Genomic DNA, 24,162 nt, shown 5'->3' with positions numbered 1-24,162 from the left:
TAAGCATTCATTTAAATGTGATCCAACGATAGGAAACAATCTATTTTTAATCTCCAATCAGTTCTTTGGTTTTGGCATGGAATAATTGATGTGCTTGTTGTCTCCCCTGTCCTATGAACTTTTTTTTCTCATCTTCGGTAATACCACTGGTCTTACGAGAATTGCATCGAATCTCCTGCTTCATTGCGTTGTATTTGGTTAGTTCTGACAACACTAAACGAAACTCCCCCTTGGATATCTTACAATCAGCCAGTGCTGTTGAAATATGATCCTCAATGCTGTTCAACTTTGCTTCGGTGAGTATCCGAATATTATCATGTTTTAATGCTTTCTTTTGCAACCTACAAGAAATGAATTTTATCGTTATTCCTGCCAGTCCTGAGACTCCGGCTGCTACTTCCATACCAAGTACGATAGGCGCGGCGATTATAGTTGATAATAAACCAACACCGGCTACACCGAGTCCCATGCCAGCTGTTACAAGCACAGTGTCAACTCCATAGAGAGCATTCACGGCTCTGCGATACTTTTTATACAATCCAAGTCTCAACTCCCTCTCCTTCTCTATTCGATGTTTTATGTCGTTTATTTAATGTAATCGAAATCCATCAACAATATCAATCTTTTCAGATGCTTCATCGAGCAACGGATGTGTTTACAGATTTGGGTGTTTATTTAGTAGTGAAACATGGGAATTATATTTGAAACAGTTTGATATATGTATGACCATGTGTTGTATTCAGAACTCAGTAACAGGTGACTTGAAAAAATACATGTTGAATACAAGAGTTATTTTTACATGAACCTCTTTCTCTGTGTACTCAAGCAAACAGTTTTATGCCAGACATGCCATCACTCTGGAAGCAATGATATCACCAAACAACGTCATCTACGTCCATGACAACTGACAGCCTCGTTAGGACAATGCAGAGGAAACATCAACCAATTAAGCATATCATGATCAGTATTAATGAAACTGGATAAATATTGACAGCAAAACTTAGTTTGCTGAGACAAACACCACGTTTTTTCAAATTTGGGAAAAAATATAAAAAACTTATCAAGAAAAGAATTCATATCCTTTGAAAATTGCAGCTTAAGTTGCATCCGATGTAACAGTGATTCTCAACACGTATAACAACGGAGGTATATTCTTTCACCTGTTTGAAATGTTCATGCAGTGACTTTGCTGGAGACAAATGGGTACTCGGTGGGATGAGTTGTTGTTGTATGCAGATTAGGATAATTAAATGCAGCAAAAAGGGTTTGGGTGATCCTGGCACAGTCACGCTGGTTAGGTTCATCATCAGCTCAGGACCCTTGCCCCCTCTACATGTAGGCCAGACAGCAAATGGGACTTCTCCCCAGAAGGGCTGTATTCCTGGGAACAAACCCGGGTACTCTCCCAATGTCAGGCAACAGATTGGGAGGTACCAAACCTAAGGCACCGAGAACAATGGGGAGTCAGACAACTTTGGACTTGGAATGCAAGTTTGACATTTCAAAACCAAGGTCCGCATATCACTTTTCTCATGAATCTTGTCAATCACATTAGTGTCAAAAGAGACAGAGAATTCAATGATATAAATGATTTAATTGAATTTATGAAAAAGGACAAGATCAGGTTTGGATAGGTCTGAGATTATATACGGGCCTATTCCAAAGAATTTTGTATTTATCATTTTCCATGACACCCTCTACATATTCTGGGTCATACCATGGATGGATCTCTGTGTCAAAACCACAAGCATGGCGGAGACGGTAATAAAAGGATCAAGCCAGATTGGACAGTCTCATTAAATTCATTACATAATCTACATTTCACATTTATGTTTTGATGCAAAATCACATATTGACGGTTTCAAGTGGGAAGTGACTGGCCCTGAGCAGCAAACAGAAAGCCATCTGCTTCACTTTTCAGGACAGCTGACTTCATCCAAGTGAAGAACTCTGCATGGTTGCTTGTTCTCTCAACACACTGCACATTAACTTGATGCAGTGGTCATTCTCATAGCCTCTCCTTCAAAAACTGAGTCTGAGCCGATATGATATGGCACTTCGCTTGGTTGACACTCATTTCTGTACCATCAAGCAGTACAGAATCATCAACAATTATTATCATCATCATCATCATCATCATCATCATTATTATTATTATTATTACAATGTTTCAATTTTATCAACATTTTCTTTAGAGAGTTTTGGATGACAGTGTCTCAGAAAAGTAACTGATCTGAAACCCTGTTCATGATATTCCTATATTCTTCAGAAGACAACAAAGTGTCCTTTCTTGCACATGGTGTGGTTTAATCCCGAAACAAAGGGGAAAAAATTCAGGTTTGCAAACCTCCAGAAAAGGAAAATTCAGTTTTGAAATCTCTCCTAAAGTGTATGCATGGTAGATTAATTTTCAAATAGACACAGATGAACTGCCAAACGGATGCTTTTATACAAGCTTAGATTTGTATGTACTGATGATACAAGTTCCTGAACAAGGGGGGGAGTTAGTGCACAGTAGTCCTTTGTCGTCCTCAAACGGAACACGAGTGGTGAATCTGCTGATGGGTGTGGAGACGCAGAGAGAAGGGAAACTGTACTTGCAGGATGCTGTCATCGCTGCAGTAACGAGAGATCAATATCGTGTGATCTCCGTGGATGAACTAATGTAGCCAATAATCACGTAATGACTCCCTGGAGAGATGGCTATGTGACCACCAAAGCAGGTAGTTAGCACACAATTACCCATCTCTCCCCCAGCATTTACCAGTCCAAAATACCCTCACATAATCACTGCCTCAAAGCAAGGTCTTGTGTTGACTAGGTACCAGGCCAGTGTTGGGGGCTTGTGGAAGTATTGCGTGTTGACAATATTGCAGATGTTAGAACAAACTTGGCCCGGCTTATGTTTCGCCCTAGGAGATTATTGTGCAACTTGCATGATGAAATAACAAAGTTTGAAAATTTAGAATGGTGCTTTTCGGACATACGTCATGTCAGAGATGGTTTGAGGACAAACTGAAATATCACATTTTTTATCAGGAGTTGAGGATGTGTTTTGGCTTTTTGTTTTTAAAAAAATGTATGAAATAATTGGTAATTAACCCTTTGGGGTGGAAAGATGAGTGGGCTGTTAAGCAAGGATGCATGATGGACACATGATGCAAGACATGGAAAGATGGTTGCTCTTGCAAGTGTAGGTGAGGGTTCAACCAGGGCGGGGTAGCTTACAGCTCTGACGTAGGCATCATATATTTACAGGAGTTTTTATGGCAGCTCTCACAGCTGCATGAAAGACTGTGCCTCAATTATTAGTGGGCAAATTGTTGAATTGAACATGTTGAGAAATCCATGGCAATGATATTCTATTTACAATAGCAACTAAACAGACAAGAACGTCCAGTGGTGTTCTGAAACTCCCCATGAACACGAAGAACACCAAGTATCTTAACAATGTCAGCATCAATCAATATCCATGTCATACGAACTTGAATATTCATTTTCAGAGACTGTTTTTGAAATTTGTGTTTGGTTAATTCAAGAAATGTTTAATTGTATGCAAGGCTCCATAGCAGAAGAAGTGTCTTCACAACTTCAGTGTAATGCTGTGTTTCTTGACAGGGCAAGCTAGTATGCCAACAGCATGTCATTAACCATGTAAGATGGTTGCGTTCAGACTGTCATGGAAGGTACTGTTTGGCTGCAGGGAGGAAATAGCCAACATAATCATTACACAGGATCAAAAGCAAAAATATTTTCATAATTTCAATCTGTGATTGATCTTTTCAGCTTTTAAAGATCACAGAAAGCTAGTTTTTCATATGTCAAAATGTTTCATAGGCAATGTCAGAATTAAATTCTTGTTATTTATTGAAGATGTTGAATTGCCAAAAATAGAAGTTAGATCTTTCCAAGAACTTTTCCTTTGAAGTTCTTTAGATGAGGACAATTATCTCTTTTTCTAATTTGAGCCTGGGGTTATATTTAGACTACAGACGTGCCACTCAGTGCAGTGTAGAGTTGAGTTGTTACAACTCCAGCATATCGTCATGGTCATGATTGAAGGACAAAATGGACAACTCGTGTGCTGGCCACACCATGCAGACAAACATTAAACATATTGTTTTGACCATTTTGTCTTCTTTTTCAGCCAATAATTACTTTAAGAATGAAACATGTTTTGTTTACCTGAATGTCTTGTGGCCTTTGTTTTCTCTGTGGCTGGTTACAGGTGGCAGTGGGAACAAGTGAGTGGGCTGAACACTTCAAGGGGCCATCCTTTTTCTCTAGGGAGGACACTTTGAATGATGGAATCTTCTTTCCTAATGCTTAAAGTGGACTTAGTATAATGGTGGAAATTATGGTTTGGGAATATGAAAGCAAACATACATGCTGATTAAAACTAATGTCCCCTAATCACTAGAAGTTGTCCATTCATCCTACGGAAAATTGGACTCCACCAGAGCCACATCACTCATCACCATCACTTAACATAGAGTCTGCATTTATTTGTCAAGTTTTCATGATAGAATCAAGATAAACCAACTGTGTTTTTAATTGAGGTTTTGAAATTTTTCAAATTGTGTTTTTACTTTCGTTTCAAAACCAATTTGATACCTTTTAAATCTACAGGTTACAAATTTATGTTTGAACGCCTAAATTGATAACATAGATTTATTGTTTTCTTATTTCCTGGTGTTTATGTTACTTGAAGAGAAAGGACAAGAACATGTATAGATATCTGAAAACACAGTAGATAACATGGATATCCTATCATGATATTTGCTGTACTTGGGTGTTGCAATTCCTGGTTAAGATGAAGTGTTGCACTAGCATAACATCAACATCTTTGCACAGACATCTCACCATATATGGTGTCCTGCCTTGACAGGTAATCAGTTGCTAGTCTAGGAGAATTTGTTCTGAGTCTTTGATGTGTAATGACGATGTGTAGGACGTGAGGCTAGCGTTGATGCCTTGGAGCATTCGTCAGGAAGTCACTTGGTCAGTGGGACGTTACTGTGTTCTCTAACCTTGCGGGTTCCCGCCACATGTATGCTTTATAATCACAGTCTCTACTGACGTACAGGACACTACAATGTGTTTGATTTATTTTGTCTGATAATGGAACTCCATTGTTAACATATGACAGCTAAAAATAACGTGTGAATTATGAGGAAAATTGTTTGCGAACTGATCACCCGATGGCACCACCTCAACTTACAGCAACCCAATGAGAGTCCCCTTGTGGTGCTGTGAAGCAAACCTTTGTTATCACAATACATACACTCTGTCATTAATGAGGACTGTGGCCTACTGACCAGTTGTATGTACGTATGTCCTCACGCACTGTACATTCCTAGTCCAGGAGATATTTGGAACATCAGTTCCAGGAAGTCGGGGGATGGTGCAAATGTTCTCAACATTTAGTTAGTTAGTGTTCGCTGGGGATAAAATAGGAGTCATACTATTTGAAAATGAAGCTGTGATTTAAAAATTCAACTGACATTTTTAGCATGTATAATTTCAAATCCCCATAGTGAACAGACTAAGAGAATTAAATGGATACGAATTTTTAATACCAAAATAATTTTATCACACATCCTCTGCAGCATGATCACCCTTTCCACGAGATCACGGAGGCAGTCGTATGGCCATAGTACAAAGATTACGTTGTGGTTAGGGGAGCAGGTTTTAGTATAAAACCATCACATAGACCTTTCTGTGTGATGATGTTGTAAGAAGATGCCTTGTTGACAAATGATTGAATATTACTCCTAAACATAGTGAGTGATTGTTTGTTTGTTTGTTTGTTGTTTAATGCCTCACTCAGAAATATTCCAGCTATATGATAGCGGTCTGTAAATATTCGAGTATGGACCAGACAAACCAGTGATTAATATCATTAGCAATGATCTACATAATTGGGATACGATGACATGCATGAACCAAGTCAACGAGCTTGACCACCCGATTCCGTTAGTCGCCCGTTACGACAAGCATAGTTACCTGTTATGACAAGAGTAATTAAGTTGGGTCTTGTCCTCATGACTGGATATGTAAGTCTAACATGGTGGATGCAATACACCGTGCTGATCTGAGAAACCCTAGAGCCAGAAGCACCAGAGACTGCTGTTTTTTTTAGGAGAATGACCTGTCAGGGGCCACTTGCCCAAAGTTTAAGAAGTAACATGCACATTCTCTCTCACTCACTCACTCACTCACTCACTCACTCACTCGCTCGCTCACTCGCTCAACACGCATGGATCTGCCTCTGTTCTGTTCATCTGTCAGGAACACATGCTTGAGTACACAGAAACCTCTACACCAGGTGCTCATTTCACAAAATAACCTTTGATCACTGCTGAACAAAATAATTGAATGTATTTTGTAGGATTATCTTGTGGCAGACAAACCACGATGAATGTGATCAAGGTCTAACGAGACATTACTTCAACACAAGCCTGACATTCCTGTTGTCTTAAGCCCACACCGATGTGATAAACCCAGCTCAAGACAATTATAACATCAGCCTCTGCTTGTAAATACTCCTTCCATAATCATGTTATTTCTTGCAGGCACTAAATCAGGAACTACAAGCGGTAAAATAGGGGGAAAAATGGGTTATTATCCAAATGATTGGCTGTCTAAATCCTGGGCAGAAGTGACAGGTTTGATATTGTGAAAGAAGGTAGCTGCACAAAGCTGACAGCATAATCATGCAGGACATGTTTGCATTGTCTTTGAGGCCCATCGACGATGGCGCCATGTCTGACCAATTTTGTCTCCTGTCATTATGGTAGTTCTGAGAGCCAACTTAGCATGAAGCTGTTTGTAGATAAGATTAGCAACTGTAGGCCATTCTCCCCTGACTAGTCAGATAGAGCACACCACACCACACCACACCACACCACACCACACATCACCACACAGCGCACCACACCACACCACACCCTGCTCCACACCACCGCGCCACACATCACCACACATCACCACACAACCCAGTTTAACCAGAATCAGAGACCATAATGATATAATGTGGAGATTATGTATCGGTGTATGGCTTCTGCCAGAATCTTTAATACCTGGTCATAATGGAACATTTCAGTTCACATTAATGCTTTCAGAATTACACAGTTTTTCGTCGACAGTTTGAAACTTAAGAAATATGTCAACAAAACGGCCTGTAGGAACAGCATGAAAACATTTGACTTGCGTGGAGAGAGAGGTTTTTCTCCTTCAGTTGGTAGTCTGTGGGTTGCGGATGTAAATTGGAAATGGGATGATAGATTCTGACATACTGAAGCTGTGTAATTTGGCTGTATTGATTGTATGGTGAGGGGAGCCACCTCTTATTGCACCCGAGATGATGAATGGCCGTGTTTAGAAACTGTCAGCAAGCCTCACACAAAAAGGTGGTAACTTGTATGGATCTTGACACCAAACAACAAGTGATGGATTCTAGTTTCTCTCTTCCTCATCTTCCAATTGTATGTATGTCATTGAATCAACTTGGTTGGTACAGTCAGATTCCTGTGGAAATATATGTCCATGAGTAAAATCTGAAAAAGAGGTACATTAGGACCACCTCTCATAAATATTGGTTGAAAATAACCACATTAATCTTGTCCTTCTAAACACTTAGTCAAAAGCCACTACTATTGTACAAGAAAATCTGAAGTATTTTTTTACATTTTTAAATTTAGGCTTAAGATACTCTTGTCACAAGGAATTGTACATATTTCTCCAGCTTTCAGGAAACATTTTGTCACAAGATATCCTTGTACCAGTATATGTTCAATATTTTCTGAATACATTTGGCCTCAAGTCCCCCTCATTACAAGTAATTGTTAATATTCCTCAAGCTGTCAGCCAACATTTTGATGCGAGATACTCTTGTACTAGTAATTGTTTAATATTTGTTATTTTATTACTGAATACATAGAGCCTCTGGGTTGCATTGTCTCCTGAAACTCTTCTGATAGTCTGGCCAATCAATACATGAAGCCTTTGACCCCCCCCCATGTTCCCGACAAAGAGGACTTGATCCTTCATTGTCTGGCATGATGTCTTCATGGCCACAGAGTGTGACTAATGATGGTAGGTCGCCATCTTTCATCGCCAACCGCTTATCCGGTGTAACTTGTCATTCATTACATAACCAATCTTCCTTTGTGGTATACAAGTTGTTTAATTGGTCTTCAGTGCCGGCAAACATTTCATGTGATATTAATGACACGTTGTAGGAGCTGGGGTGGCTACAGGTACGATCAGAGATCAATCAGGGGGCGTGGCCCCTATTGATTATCGCATGGTAATCAATAACTTGCTCATTGCAAAACTCCTCTGGGTATTGTAGAAGAGAGGCTTCTTGTCAGCAGCAATGGCTTGCTACAATGGAAGCACTCAAGAACAAGATTCATTTCCGTGATGCAAGCATGGCTGGTGTGCTGAGCTATACAGTTAGAATACAAGGAAGTTCATGCGTAAGCCGATACATTTCAGTAAACATGTTACACTGCCTGATACCCTTGACACCAGCTATTTAATTAACCTGATACAGATTAAGTGAATTAAGTCCTCCATGAGCAGTACTTTGTCAATATTTCGCCAAGCTATTAAGGATTGTCCTATGGCACAAAACTGAAAGTTTATCACATTTGTTCTGTCAGCTGAATTGATTACCAAGGAGGAATGACTTAAGGTTAAAAAATTAAAGCCTTAATGATTGTATGAATGGGTGAGTGAGTGAGTGAGTGAAAATGTTGTTTTATGCCACATTCGGCTATGTTCAGCCTTGAAGTGATCAAGTTTGGCCCAGGCAAACCAGTAGTTTATAGCATCAGCTACATTCGATGTCAACCAGGGTATGAAGTCACACAATCAGCTAATCACCATTATCGTACAGCAAGTACAGTTCATACAGCAAGCCTGGGTTCATCAGAGCTGTTATGACCCAAGGTGCAAGGGTGGCCCAGTCGTATAAGGCGCTAAAATTTTGCTGTGCAGAGTTGCGTACTATAGGCACGAAGCCTGTGATTGTGGGTTCGAATCCCAGTTTGCCTCGATCATGTTTCTAGGTTTGTAAGCACCACACCCGTACTCATGGGTTTTGCATCACTTTGGGTTTTCCTCCATCATTAAGCTGTCACGCCGTGATATAACTCGAAAACTGTTCAAACCAGCACTAAACCAAACTCACTCACTCACTCTTCTGAGAAAAGTTAAGACTGCTCAGTGAGTGAGTGAGTTTGGTTAAACGCCGCTTTTAGCAATATTCCAGCAATATGACGGCGGGGGAGACCATGTCGGGAACTGAACCCGGGTCTTCAGCGTGGCGAGCGAACACTGTAACCACTAGGCTACCCGACCGCCCCTAAAACTGCTCAGACAAACACAGAATGAAATCAGTGAAACTGCTGATTGCTGAATCTGCTTAAGATTAATCCAATATCATTGAAAGACTTTTAATCTTTGAGATGGACATATCCCCTTAAAATTTCATGTTCACAATTTTCCCTGAGATTCATGACACGTTCGACAGCCGACGTCCCAGTGGTGGGAGAAGGCCCATCCTGTCATCTTCAGTTTACACAGTTTGTTTTTGCAGAGGAACCCATTTCATCCCAAGTATCCACTCTGTCCATGATACTAATGGACAAAAATGTACCTCCATTAGTGCTGATGTGTGTGTTTCAGGAAACAGACCAGCAGTTAGATCAATACGTGTCCATCGTTCCAGGTGCCAGGTCCATCACCACCTCCGTCAATCAATCACCTCCTGTCACTCATATACCCACATCAATTATTCACAAGATCATTAGTCGAAGGAAAATGTAATCTAATACCCCTGGTGCCCTTGGTGTGTTTCCTTTTGATTTTAGTGATCATCAAGGCCCTGGAATCTTGATATGGCTGATTAGGACAAGGAGGTTGCATGACTATTTGGTAAAATGAGCATGTGGCCATTCCTTTGATTGTGCAGGTGGCAGAGATGAGATTTCATGACCATATAGGCAGTCCTTTGATCGTGCAGGTGGCAGAGATGAGATTTCATGACCATATAGCCATTTCTTTGATCGTGCAGGTGGCAGAGATGAGATTTCATGATCATATAGCCAGTCCTTTGATTGTGCAGGTGGCAGAGATGAGATTTCATGACCATATAGCCAGTCCTTTGATTGTGCCGGTGGCAGAAATGAGATTTCATGATAATATAGCCAGTCCTTTGATTGTGCAGGTGGCAGAGATGCGATTTCATGACAATATAGCCAGTCCTTTGATTGTGCAGGTAGCAGAGATGAGATTTCATGACAAAATAGCCAGTCCTTTGATTGTGTAGGTGGCAGAGATGAGATTTCATGACAATATAGCCAGTCCTTTGATTGTGCAGGTAGCAGAGATGAGATTTCATGACAATATAGCCAGTCCTTTGATTGTGCAGGTGGCAGAGATGAGATTTCATGACAATATAGCCAGTCCTTTGATTGTGCAGATGGCAGAGATGCGATTTCATGACAATATAGCCAGTCCTTTGATTGTGCAGGTGGCAGAGATGAGATTTCATGACCATATAGCCATTTCTTTGATCGTGCAGGTGGCAGAGTTGAGATTTCATGATCATATAGCCAGTCCTTTGATTGTGCAGGTGGCAGAGATGAGATTTCATGACCATATAGCCAGTCCTTTGATTGTGCAGGTGGCAGAAATGAGATTTCATGACAATATAGCCAGTCCTTTGATTGTGCAGGTGGCAGAGATGAGATTTCATGACCATATAGCCAGTCCTTTGATTGTGCCGGTGGCAGAGATGAGATTTCATGACAATATAGCCAGTCCTTTGATTGTGCAGGTGGCAGAGATGCGATTTCATGACAATATAGCCAGTCCTTTGATTGTGCAGGTAGCAGAGATGAGATTTCATGACAATATAGCCAGTCCTTTGATTGTGCAGGTGGCAGAGATGCGATTTCATGACAATATAGCCAGTCCTTTGATTGTGCCGGTGGCAGAAATGAGATTTCATGACAATATAGCCAGTCCTTTGATCGTGCCGGTGGCAGAGATGCGATTTCATGACAATATAGCCAGTCCTTTGATTGTGCCGGTAGCAGAGATGAGATTTCATGATCATATAGCCAGTCCTTTGATTGTGCAGGTGGCAGAGATGAGATTTCATGACAATATAGCCAGTCCTTTGATTGTGCAGGTAGCAGAGATGAGATTTCATGACAATATAGCCAGTCCTTTGATTGTGCAGGTGGTAGGAACAATCAAATTGGACGAGACGTTAAAGCCCATTTACCTCACCTCACCTCACCTCACCTCACCTCACCTCACCTCACCTCACCTCACCTCACCTCACCTCACCTCACCTCACCTCACCTCTCCTCACCTCACCCCACCCCACCCCACCCCACCCCACCTCATCTCACCTCCAAGACATGACTGAAGTATTGTTCAAAATTAACATGAAACCCAATTCACTCACTCACTCACTCAACAAACAATGTTTAAAAAAAAGAATGACAAATTTGTCCCTTAGAATGTTTCATGTTGGTCTGTGTTGGAGCATATGGAAACCTCTTGCATACACAACAGAACATGAAAGGCCGATGATGATTGATTTGCTTCTTTCTTTGAACAATTAGATCAGTAGGAACATTGAAGGAACATTATTCATAGCTATGCTAATGGAGCAATTTGTTACCTGTGTTGAGTGTTTCTTTTCTCAGACTCTTAAACATCCAAAGGAAGAATATCAATAAATATATCTGTAATAGTTGTCTCAAAATATACTGACAGTGTGGATGAGACACCCTAGACTTGATTTTGTTTGTTTGTTGTTTACACCGCACTCAGCAATATTCCAGCTATATGACGGCGGTCTGTAAATATCATGACATCATGCAAATCAATCTACACAATTGGGATACAATGACATGCATCAACCAAGTCAGCAAGCCTGACCACCCGGTCCCGTTAGTCAACTTTTACGACAAGCATGGTTTGATGAAGACCTATTCTTACCTGGATTCTTCAGGGGACCCCTAGACATGAATTTTGTGTAGTATTCATAAAATTATGCACAAAAATAATTATTGTTTGATAATGCCTTCAAACACAATACCTCCTAGCCAATTCTAAGGATGAAAGTATACCATATCCTAACATCAGTTAGGAACCTGTACAAGACACATGACTCACCTTTCCCTCAAGACACATGACTTAATTGCCTTTCCCTCAAGACACATGACTCACCTTTCCCTCAAGACACATGACTCACCTTTCCCTCAAGACACATGACTCACCTTTCCCTCGAGACACATGACTTGCCTTTCCCTCAAGACACATGACTTACCTTTCCCTCAAGATACATGACTCACCTTTCCCTCAAGACACATGACTCACCTTTCCCTCGAGACACATAACTTGCCTTTCCCTCAAGACACATGACTCACCTTTCCCTCGAGACAACACATGACTCACCTTTTCCTCGAGACACATGATTCACCTTTCCCTCAGGACACATGACTCACATTTCCCTCGAGACACATGTCTCACCTTTCTCTCGTGACACATGACTCACCTTTCCCTCAAGACACATAACTTGCCTTTCCCTCGAGACACATGACTCACCTTTCCATCGAGACACATGACTCATCTTTCCCTCAAGACACATAACTTGCCTTTCCCTCGAGACACATGACTCACCTTTCCCCCGAGACACATGACTCACCTTTCCCTCGAGACACATGACTCCCCTTTCCCTCAAGACACATGACTCCCCTTTCCCTCAAGACACATGACTCACCTTTCCCTCGAGACACATAACTCACCTTTCACTCGAGACACATGACTCACTTTTCCCTCAATGGCTCACTGGAGACAAGGCTTTTCATGTTGGTCAAGAGACCTATGTGATTCCCACAAGGGGGCAGTGTGCTAATGTTTGTGTAATGTTGTTTAATGCTGCACTCAGCCATGTCTGTTTGGTTAGGAACATCAAGTACACGTAGCATTAGGTAACTGAAACAGGTCTGTTCTTCTTGGGGCGATGGTTCCTGATAGTTGTCTAAATGTCACATCTTGTTACTGCCGTGGCCAGTCCATGGCTGCAGGTATTTCCATCCACCTCGAGAGGAGATATCGTTGACAGATAATGTGATTATTAATCTCTCCTTACAATCTAAGCTGTAATGCTAACTTATTGTAGGATCAGGTCTTCCCAAGGACTATTGAGCCACACTGAGTTAACAATGGACTCTGACCATATATCAAGTTCATAATAGTTAGTTGACCTAGCTATAACTTATACTGTGTGTTAACGCTTTGAAAGTATAAACACACCCCCGGGGTATATTCTGGTAGCTCCCAGAATCTACCCCCCTTTCCCAGAATCAACCCCCGGGTATAATTTGGGAGCTCCCAGAATCTACCCCGGGTGTACTCTGAAGGGGGGTGGATTTGATTTGGGCAGCTTACACTGGCTTAGAAATGGCCCCGAGTACAGGGTTCACTCTTGGAATTTTCTGACATGGGCCCTTTATGTGAAAATTTCAAATATTCCACCCACACATGCCCATGCAGCACAATGTTAAAATGTCTCATTGTATTTGAAAATGTGGGCCTTTTTTTCAAATTTAAGGGCTAAAAGCACAAGGGCCCACCCTAGAATTATCCCTGCGAATAACTTATTCTTGTTGTAAGAGTTAAGTGAATGCATCCGGGTTTTTTTTCATCTAATCCAAATGCTCATTATGTCAATCACTGGCTTTGGATTATGGGCTAGCCTTGGGGTTAAAGTGTTCGCTCATCACTCAGAAGGTCTGGGTTTGATTCCCCACATGGGTGCAATGTGTGAAGCCTAATTCATTCAAATATCTCTATTACTCACTCAGTCACTGGCTTGTTTGGTCCTGACTTGATTCTGTAACAGCTGTGATACAGCTGGAGTGAGTGAGTGAGTGAGGTTTTACGCCGCTTTTAGCAATATTCCAGCAATATCACCGCGGGGGACACCAGAAATGGGCTTCACACATTGTACTCATCATACAGCTGGAATACTGCTGAGTGGCATGTTTTGATCAACAAACAAGACAAATTTAATTAAGGTTTTTGTAACTATAACAGAGTCACCAAAGTTTAAACAGAGAAAATCTGTGTGCACACTCCACTCCTTATCAGCATCCAGTAACCATAGTAACTCAGATAAGCAGGATATAAAAAAAATATTTTGTATTTCAATATCTGGACCAATCAGAGAAAAGGAGTGATAAGTTGTAATTGTAAAAGGGTTTGTAATTTGTGATATTTATTGCCCGATTGACAACACTCTGAATCTCAGTAACTGACCCAACTTGTACTAGACAAAGTGTTGCAGTAACGTGCACCAATTGGTGAAATAAATGAGTGTCTTTGTTATCTTATTGGAAAAATTCAATTTTCTGATAGAGGGCCTGCCGTCATAATGTCTAATGATGATATTTCTCTATTTCTCTAGACAGATTGATTTGGGGAGCATATACGCAGAACCCCCTACTCAATCAATATGCCATTTGGTCCTAATGTCAAATGAAAATTACAGCCGAGAAAGCGAGGATCTTAGCAGTTGTAGAAACAGGCTTAGGCTCCCTGATCACACTGCTACCTTTTTCAGCGTGGCAACGCGTTACAAATCAGCACTGAATTATGGAAATTTGACAGAGCATTTTGCAGGATTACCCAATTAAGTTTCTTGGATCCAATGACAGTCTTGCCTGTCTGATTTTCTCCCAGTTGCCTGTCTGTGGACAGCGCTTGTTTTATTGGCCACTAGTGTGGAAATTCAGTATCCAGACAGAGATAATACCTGGCAATTGAAGAAAATTTGATTTGCTGTCGATTCACAGACTGCTCCATAATTCCCCGTCTTTAAGGAGCAATAAAACGGTTTTGTCCGATATTGTGATTTCCACAGTTGAGACAAAGCCAGATAGGTCCACCATATGACTGCTGTCTTTTATTTTGATAACTTCATAAAAGAAGTCATTAGAATAAGAAGCAAAAGTAGAATCACCGAATGTCTGCTTCATACTTATTGAATTGAGACAGTTTGGGCTTAAACTGCTGCCAGTTTGAACCACGGGGCGTACAAGCTATTCTTGATCTTTTGAAGGCTTAGGTTAGTGCTGTGGACAGTCTGTACTTTATTTCTTATCTTTGAATGCATCAATTGTGAAAAAAACATCCAAGTCAATATACCAAAGCAAGATTAATGTACAACTCATTTGCAACTCATTCAGTGGTTGTACAGTGAAACCTTGATAATCCGGATGGTTCTATTCCCACTGGAGATGTCCAGATTAACAAGAGTCCAGATTAACAAGTGTCCAGATTAACACATCAGGGGTACTATCATTGCGTTCAAGATAATTTCACTTTTATAGCAACGTGAGTGTATGTTTGCATGTGTCTGTGTCTGATTGTACTGGTCTGGACTAAATGCTGGCTTTATACTGGAAGCCCGCTAAGATACCATGTCAAAGTTATAAAATAACCCCACTCAGACACAGTTTAATGCCTAGCACCAAGCAGGGTAACAATAAGTGCCATCTTTTGCCGTCTTGGTATGATACGGGCGTCGGGATCAATCCCCCGACCTTCCATTCTCCTCTCCTCTAGCGGAGTCATGGAGGCAGTTCATGGGTACTAGGCTGTGTCCTTCATGCATGGTTGTCCAGAAGGCAGGTTGACAGATTACTGAGGTTCTAGATGTGCTATTGACACATGATGTGTCAGTTTAGCTGTTGTATACTCTAAAGACATATGCAAATAACAGTGTACAAATATAGAATTAGCCGATCAATGTAGATCATGTTAAGTCATAAGAAAACTAGTTTTAATATTATGCACAATGTTACATATTGACTGTGAGTAAGGACACATGATAATCATAGCATGTTCTGTATATATGACGCCAGAACATCTTTATGATGTTTAAAACAATGGTAACCTGGGACAAACACATATCGAAGAAACCATTCACTTTCTGGATAGGAATCATGGAGCAAAATTTCAGATAAGCCTCATTTTAAAAAAACATTGTGTTTCTCTTTTTGAAATTGTGAAGGTGACTTCTGGAAGCGGCTTGTAAATAAACTACTTCCCTGACAACTGATATTCAGTGATTCATGCATGTAATTTTCAATGATAATTTGCCCTTTACGCCTAATGGAATGTGTTTCATCTGATAATCGAGACCACTTATTCTCTAGCGTTCATGTTTTATGTTATACTGTTTGACTAACAACATATCCCCAAGTAAATACTAGCAGTAGTGGCATCATAGCATTGTCTGTATTTCACTCTAACTGAAACTGTATTCCTAAGTACATATTTCAGCATATTTCAGTAGCAGTGATACTATTGTCTTTTGTTCACTGTAACCCTTTCTGCTTTCCTACCGCCTCCGTGGTCTAGTAGTTAAGCGTCCACCCAAGAGCTGAAGGTTCAGGGTTCGATCCTCGGCCTCGTCATACCAAAAGACATTATAAGATGGTACTTGTACATTAAGGGGCTAAAACAAGGACTGGTCGGCTCAGAGTCAGTATACAGTGTCTGAGTGGGGTATTCATGTTAAATTGTGGCATGGTATCTCAGTGAGCTAGCAATTTAAATCGGCATCAGTCTGAACTAGTACAAGCAGCCACACACACACGCACGCACCCATGCACACACACACACACACGCACGCACGCACGTGCATGCGTGTTGCTATATAAGTGAATTAATCACCTCCACGTACACCTCAGAGTATATATTTACTCCTTCATCAGGTGAGTAAACATCTATAAATTCACTTCCTTATGTGTATCGCTTCTAAATGCCTTTCAAAGACTTGTGTTTGTATTGCAGCCACGTGGGTCGGAGGGGCGTACATCAATGGCACAGCCGAGATCATTGTCCGAGATGGCCTGGTGTGGTGTCAAGCCCCCTTTGGATATGCCCTGAGTCTCATCTTTGGTAAGCTCCGGGAAGACATCACATTTTGTACACTAAATAATTTTCAGTGAACTACTGACATATTTAGATCATGCGATAAGGCCACAAGACAAAAGCAGACCAGTTACCTTGTTATCTTTGTTTGTCTTTTAATGCCTCACTCAGCAATATTCCAGCTATATGACGGCAGTCTGTAAATGAGGAAGTCTGGACCAGGCAATTCAGTGATTGACATCAGGAGCATCGATTTACACAATTGGGAAATGATGCCATGCATAACCCAAGTCAGCAATTCTGACCACCCACTCCCACTGGGAATAAGTGAGTGGGTTGGAGTCAACATCACTTTGAAGGAAATGACGAATCTTTGACATTGCTCAACAAAATCCGATTTGTCATTTTGTTGAACTTACGGTTGACATGCCGAGAACATGTCCAAATTCAACGTATCAGTGACAAAAGTTATGTCCAATGCAATTCCCTATTTTGACTTGTACAATATGCTCATGTGTCTTGTCAGATGAACAGTTGACTTGCCTTTGCATGTATTTTTGATGGTGCCACCGTTGGAGGAGGATAGGCTCATCTTTTCACAAACACCTGGTATCATCACTATTTCATAGTGATTCATAAAAACATGCTCATGATGTGAGAATCATACAATGTACTCTGGCAGAGATTTGTTATGGTTGTGGAAAGGATTGTGTAGCTTATATTTGTTGCTAGAGAATACAACGTGCATAAGTGAATTTATCGGGTTGACTAAAGATGAATGAAAGGGTCATCCAGCCAATATGCAATCTGATTCCTATTGCAGGTGGATTGTTCTTTGCCAACAAGATGCGATCAGAAGGCTATGTGACCATGCTGGATCCATTCCAGTACAAATATGGGGAGAGGATGGGAGGGCTGCTGTACCTGCCAGCCCTACTCGGGGAGGTCTTCTGGACTGCGGCTATCCTCTCAGCTCTGGGTAACAGCAACTCACTATTTTTATGAATATAGTCTCCCTCACCTCTGGGAAACAACTCACAATTCTTGTGAATATAGCCCCTCTCAGCTCTGGGTAACAGCAACTCACTATTCTCATGAATATAGCCTCCTTCACCTCTGAGTAACAACAACAGCTCACTATTCTTGTGAATATAGCCTCCTTCACCTCTGGGTAACAGCAACTCACTATTCTTGTGAATATAGCCTCTTGACTAAGGACCATGCCCCATTAATTAAGTAGAGAAGACATGTCCCATTTAAAAATATGATGAATGGATCCACCGTCTGTTTAGGGCTTGAAAAGATCTTCAATTTTGCTTTTAAAAGCCATTGAATTTGCCCGAAATTGTAGCTTAAAATTATGTACATAAAATCAATTTTCTCTTTCAAAGTTTGATGAGATGGAAAGATGACATGTAAAATTGTATGAAAATGTAATGTAAGTACTATTTCCTGCTTGTATGTACTTTGTGAGGCCTTGATGCAGTTTTCTATAGATTGATGTTTTCTGACTATGTTTTCAATTTCTTTATTCAACGTACTGAGGAGGCCACAGGCCTATAGTACAATCATGATTACAGGAGCAATTGGTACAATCATATAAGTTCCAAACTTGATTTTCTTTGTATAAAAGCATGATATATGTACATAGAAAGATTTCTTATGGTTTCGATGTTGCTAGTGGTCAGTAATAGTTTAAACTTAAATGTACAATGGTTTATATGAAAATATTTTGGTAAATATACTTTTCTTAGCTCATCATAATGCAGACATACTAGTAAAAAGTGATACTCGTCCTCAATTAATCCTAGGTCACATAGTGGACAGAGTCTATTTTCTCTCGGAATATTTTGATATCTACCTTTTTCAATTAAAAGATCGTGTGATGAACATCGGAACCTTGCAAGTGCTACCCTAAATTTTCTAAGGCTAACACTGAAAAGGTATTGCTCTGCAATGATATATGACTTGAAACTGCTATATAACAGGGACTTTGGTGAACGCATTAGAGTTGCATTCCATGACTGAAAATATAAATCTTTTAATCTTTGTGTTATAGCATTTATGAACAACTTCGGATAAGCAATATGTTCTAATTTAAAACTGTAACCAAAACCACAATTATTCAGCAGGTTCCTTAAGTCGGTTACCCAATTTGTTTTGCCATTACTATCATACAAACACATCATATTGTAACATTTCTTAGGGAATGACTATGACTATGTATTGGTTGGGCTTCAAATCGTTCCTTTAATGATGGAATAGGTCTCATGGCATAGACATTTAAGTTTTCATGTTTCATATCGTGGATCATATCACGACCTTACTATCGAGATATGTAGTGTATCATGTGTCATATAGAAACCTAACTATCAAAGTACATATCATATCGTGGATTATATCACGACCTTACTATCGAGATATGTAGTGTATCATGTGTCATATAGAAACCTAACTATCAAAGTACATATCATGGATTATATCACGACCTTACTATCGAGATATGTAGTGTATCATGTGTCATATAGAAACCTAACTATCAAAGTACATATCATATCGTGTATCATATTACGACCTTACTATCGAGATATGTAGTGTATCATGTGTCATATAGAAACCTAACTATCAAAGTACATATCATATCGTGGATTATATCACGACCTTACTATCGAGATATGTAGTGTATCATGTGTCATATAGAAACCTAACTATCAAAGTACATATCATATCGTGTATCATAACACAGCCATACTATCGAGATATGTATTGTATCATGTGTCATATAGAAACCTAACTATCAAAGTACATATCATATCGTGTGTTATAACACAGCCTTACTATCGAGATATGTAGTGTATCATGTGTCATATAGAAACCTAACTATCAAAGTACATATCATATCGTGGATTATATCGTGACCTTACTATCAAGATATGTAGTGTATCATGTGTCATATAGAAACCTAACTATCAAAGTACATATCATATCGTGGATTATATCGCGACCTTACTATCGAGATATGTATTGTATCATGTGTCATATAGAAACCTAACTATCAAAGTACATATCATATCGTGTATCATAACACAGCCTTACTATCGAGATATGTAGTGTATCATGTGTCATATAGAAACCTAACTATCAAAGTACATATCATATCGTGTATCATAACACAGCCATACTATCGAGATATGTATTGTATCATGTGTCATATAGAAACCTAACTATCAAAGTACATATCATATCGTGTGTCATAACACAGCCTTACTATCGAGATATGTAGTGTATCATGTGTCATATAGAAACCTAACTATCAAAGTACATATCATATCGTGGATTACATCGTGACCTTACTATCAAGATATGTAGTGTATCATGTGTCATATAGAAACCTAACTATCAAAGTACATATCATATCGTGGATTATATCGCGACCTTACTATCGAGATATCTATTGTATCATGTGTCATATAGAAACCTAACTATCAAAGTACATATCATATCGTGTATTATAACACAGCCATACTATCGAGATATGTATTGTATCATGTGTCATATAGAAACCTAACTATCAAAGTACATATCATATCGTGTATCATAACACAGCCATACTATCGAGATATGTAGTGTATCATGTGTCATATAGAAACCTAACTATCAAAGTACATATCATATCGTGTGTCATAACACAGCCATACTATCGAGATATGTAGTGTATCATGTGTCATATAGAAACCTAACTATCAAAGTACATATCATATCGTGTGTCATAACACAGCCATACTATCGAGATATGTAGTGTATCATGTGTCATTTAGAAACCTAACTATCAAAGTACATATCATATCGTGTGTCATAACACAGCCTTACTATCGAGATATGTATTGTATCATGTGTCATATAGAAACCTAACTATCAAAGTACATATCATATTGTGGATCATAACACAGCCATACTATCGAGATATGTATTGTATCGTGTGTCATATAGAAACCTAACTATCAAAGTACATATCATATTGTGGATCATAACACAGCCATACTATCGAGATGTGTATCGTATTGTGTATCATATCATGATCTTACTGTCAAGATATGTATTGTGTATCATATCACAAACTTATTATCAAGGTACGTATTGTATCATGTATCATATAGAAACTTAACTGTCAAGATAGTACCATATTGTGTATTATATCACAACCTTATTATCAAGGTACGTATTGTATCGTGTATCATATAGAAACTTAACTGTCAAGATAATATCGTATTGTGTATTATATCACAACCTTATTATCAAGGTATGTATTGTATCGTATCACAACCTTACTGTCGAGATATATATTGTAATACACGCTCTCTTTCCTAGAATGCGGGGTCGGTTTCTTGGACCCCGATGACAGCGGTATATCGAGGGATCACTGTATTGCAGTGTTACATTGCAGTCCAAGTCTGAATCTAAAATTGAAGTATCTGTGTTTTCAGGTGCCACGCTCTCTGTGATTGTGGATCTGGACACCAAGACGTCCATCATTGTGTCGTCCTGCATTGCCCTCTTCTACACGCTCATAGGGGGGCTCTACTCTGTGGCATACACCGATGTCGTGCAGCTCTTCTGCATCTTCCTGGGACTGGTAAGTCATGTAGTGTAATCTCCACTGAAAATACTCTGACATATGATATGAAGATTAAGTGAGTGAGTGAGTTGGGTTTTACGCCACTTTTAGAAATATTCAGCACTATCATGGCAGGGGACACCAGAAATTGAGAAAAGATTACGAGAGACCAAAAGATATGACCTGTTTCTTTTCCTTCATTAATAGAATAATGTTGGTCAGGCTTGGAGAAATATGAAGTTGAAAAGTATGTCAATTCCATAGTCTGTATAATCATTCTTAAAATTTTGCTCAAATATTGTCGTGGACCTTCTCTCACCTGAAAAATATTTTCACATTCTCAGTGGGTAAGCATCCCATTCGCGATGACCAACGAAGCTGTACAACCGATCACTGTGAACGCTACGGAGAACTGGATTAACACGTTGGAACCAAAGACTGCGGGAATATACATTGATAGTATGCTGCTTCTCATCTTTGGAGGAATTCCATGGCAGGTCGGTGCCTTCACAGTCTGTTGTTAACCAGGTGACTCCGAGCATGTCCGCCAGGCTGTATCATAGACATAGAATATGTTACTCCTAGCACTGCATCTTGGCCTTCCCATGGGCATAGAATGTGTAACTCCTAGCACTGCATCTGGGCCTTCCCATGGGCATAGAATGTGTTACTCCTAGCACTGCATCTGGGCCTTCACATGGGCATAGAATGTGTAACTCCTAGCACTGCATCTGGGCCTTCACATGGGCATAGAATGTGTTACTCCTAGCACTGCATCTGGGCCTTCATGTGGGCATAGAATGTGTTACTCCTAGCACTGCATCTGGGCCTTCACATGGGCATAGAATGTGTTACTCCTAGCACTGCATCTGGGCCTTCCCATGGGCATAGAATATGTTACTCCTAGCACTGCATCTTGGCCTCCCCATGGGCATAGAATGTGTTACTCCTAGCACTGCATCTGGGCCTTCACATGGGCATAGAATGTGTAACTCCTAGCACTGCATCTGGGCCTTCACATGGGCAAAGAATATGTTACTCCTAGCACTGCATCTGGGCCTTCACATGGGCATAGAATGTGTAACTCCTAGCACTGCATCTGGGCCTTCCCTTGGGCATAGAATATGTTACTCCTAGCACTGCATCTGGCCTTACCATTGGCATAGAATATGTTACTCCTAGCACTGCATCTGGGTCTTCACATGGGCATAGAATGTGTCACTCCTAGCACTGCATCTGGGCCTTCACATGGGCATAGAATGTGTTATTCCTAGCACTGCATCTGGGCCTTCACATGGGCATAGAATGTGTTACTCCTAGCACTGCATCTGGGCCTTCACATGGACATAGAATGTGTAACTCCTAGCACTGCATCTGGGCCTTCCCTTGGGCATAGAATATGTTACTCCTAGCACTGCATCTGGCCTTACCATTGGCATAGAATATGTTATTCCTAGCACTGCATCTGGGCCTTCCCATGGGCATAGAATATGTTACTCCTAGCACTGCATCTGGGCTTTTACATGAACATAGAATATGTTACTCCTAGCACTGCATCTTGGCCTTCCCATGGGCATAGAATGTGTTACTCCTAGCACTGCATCTGGCCTTACCATTGGCATAGAATATGTTATTCCTAGCACTGCATCTGGGCCTTCCCATGGGCATAGAATATGTTATTCCTAGCACTGCATCTGGGCTTTTACATGAGCATAGAATATGTTACTCCTAGCACTGCATCTGGGCTTTGCCATGGGCATAGAATATGTGACTCCTAGCACTGCATCTGGGCTTTCCCATGGGCATAGAATATGTTACTCCTAGCACTGAATCTGGGCCTTCCCATGGGCATAGAATGTGTTACTCCTAGCACTGCATCTGGGCCTTCACATGGGCATAGAATGTGTTACTCCTAGCACTGCATCTGGGCCTTCACATGGGCATAGAATGTGTAACTGCTAGCACTGCATCTGGGCCTTCACATGGGCATAGAATATGTTACTCCTAGCACTGCATCTGGGCCTTCACATGGGCATAGAATGTGTTACTCCTAGCACTGCATCTGGGCCTTCACATGGGCATAGAATGTGTTACTCCTAGCACTGCATCTGGGCCTTCACATGGGCATAGAATGTGTTACTCCTAGCACTGCATCTGGGCCTTCCCATGGGCATAGAATATGTTACTCCTAGCACTGCATCTGGGCCTTCCCATGGGCATAGAATGTGTTACTCCTAGCACTGCATCTGGGCCTTCACATGGGCATAGAATGTGTTACTCCTAGCACTGCATCTGGGCCTTCACATGGGCATAGAATATGTTACTCCTAGCACTGCATCTGGGCCTTCACATGGGCATAGAATGTGTAACTCCTAGCACTGCATCTGGGCCTTCACATCGGCATAGAATATGTTACTCCTAGCACTGCATCTGGGCCTTCACATGGGCATAGAATGTGTTACTCCTAGCACTGCATCTGGCCATACCATTGGCATAGAATATATTATTCCTAGCACTGCATCTGGGCCTTCCCATGGGCATAGAATATGTTATTCCTAGCACTGCATCTGGGC

The 24,162-nt window shown here is 40.6% G+C and overlaps 1 protein-coding gene across 2 annotated transcripts in view; it reads left to right on the top strand.

Annotated features, from left to right (window-relative positions):
- The window catches only part of LOC124137378 (high-affinity choline transporter 1-like), a 100,477-nt gene that overhangs the window by 59,990 nt on the left and 16,325 nt on the right, over positions 1–24,162 (top strand). For both annotated transcript variants that reach the window (XM_046503649.2, XM_046503648.2), the window contains exons 3-6: positions 16,894–17,001; positions 17,798–17,953; positions 21,459–21,607; positions 21,934–22,086. In XM_046503649.2, the coding sequence (XP_046359605.1) occupies positions 16,894–17,001; positions 17,798–17,953; positions 21,459–21,607; positions 21,934–22,086 (566 nt within the window). The remainder of the gene's footprint in view (positions 1–16,893; positions 17,002–17,797; positions 17,954–21,458; positions 21,608–21,933; positions 22,087–24,162) is intronic.

The sequence above is a fragment of the Haliotis rufescens genome, unplaced genomic scaffold, assembly GCF_023055435.1.
Source record: "Haliotis rufescens isolate VD_foot unplaced genomic scaffold, xgHalRufe1.0.p SCAF_80, whole genome shotgun sequence".
Classification (NCBI taxonomy): domain Eukaryota; kingdom Metazoa; phylum Mollusca; class Gastropoda; order Lepetellida; family Haliotidae; genus Haliotis; species Haliotis rufescens.
Note: the sequence above shows the minus strand (reverse complement) of the source record. Positions and strands in the feature narration are given on the sequence as shown.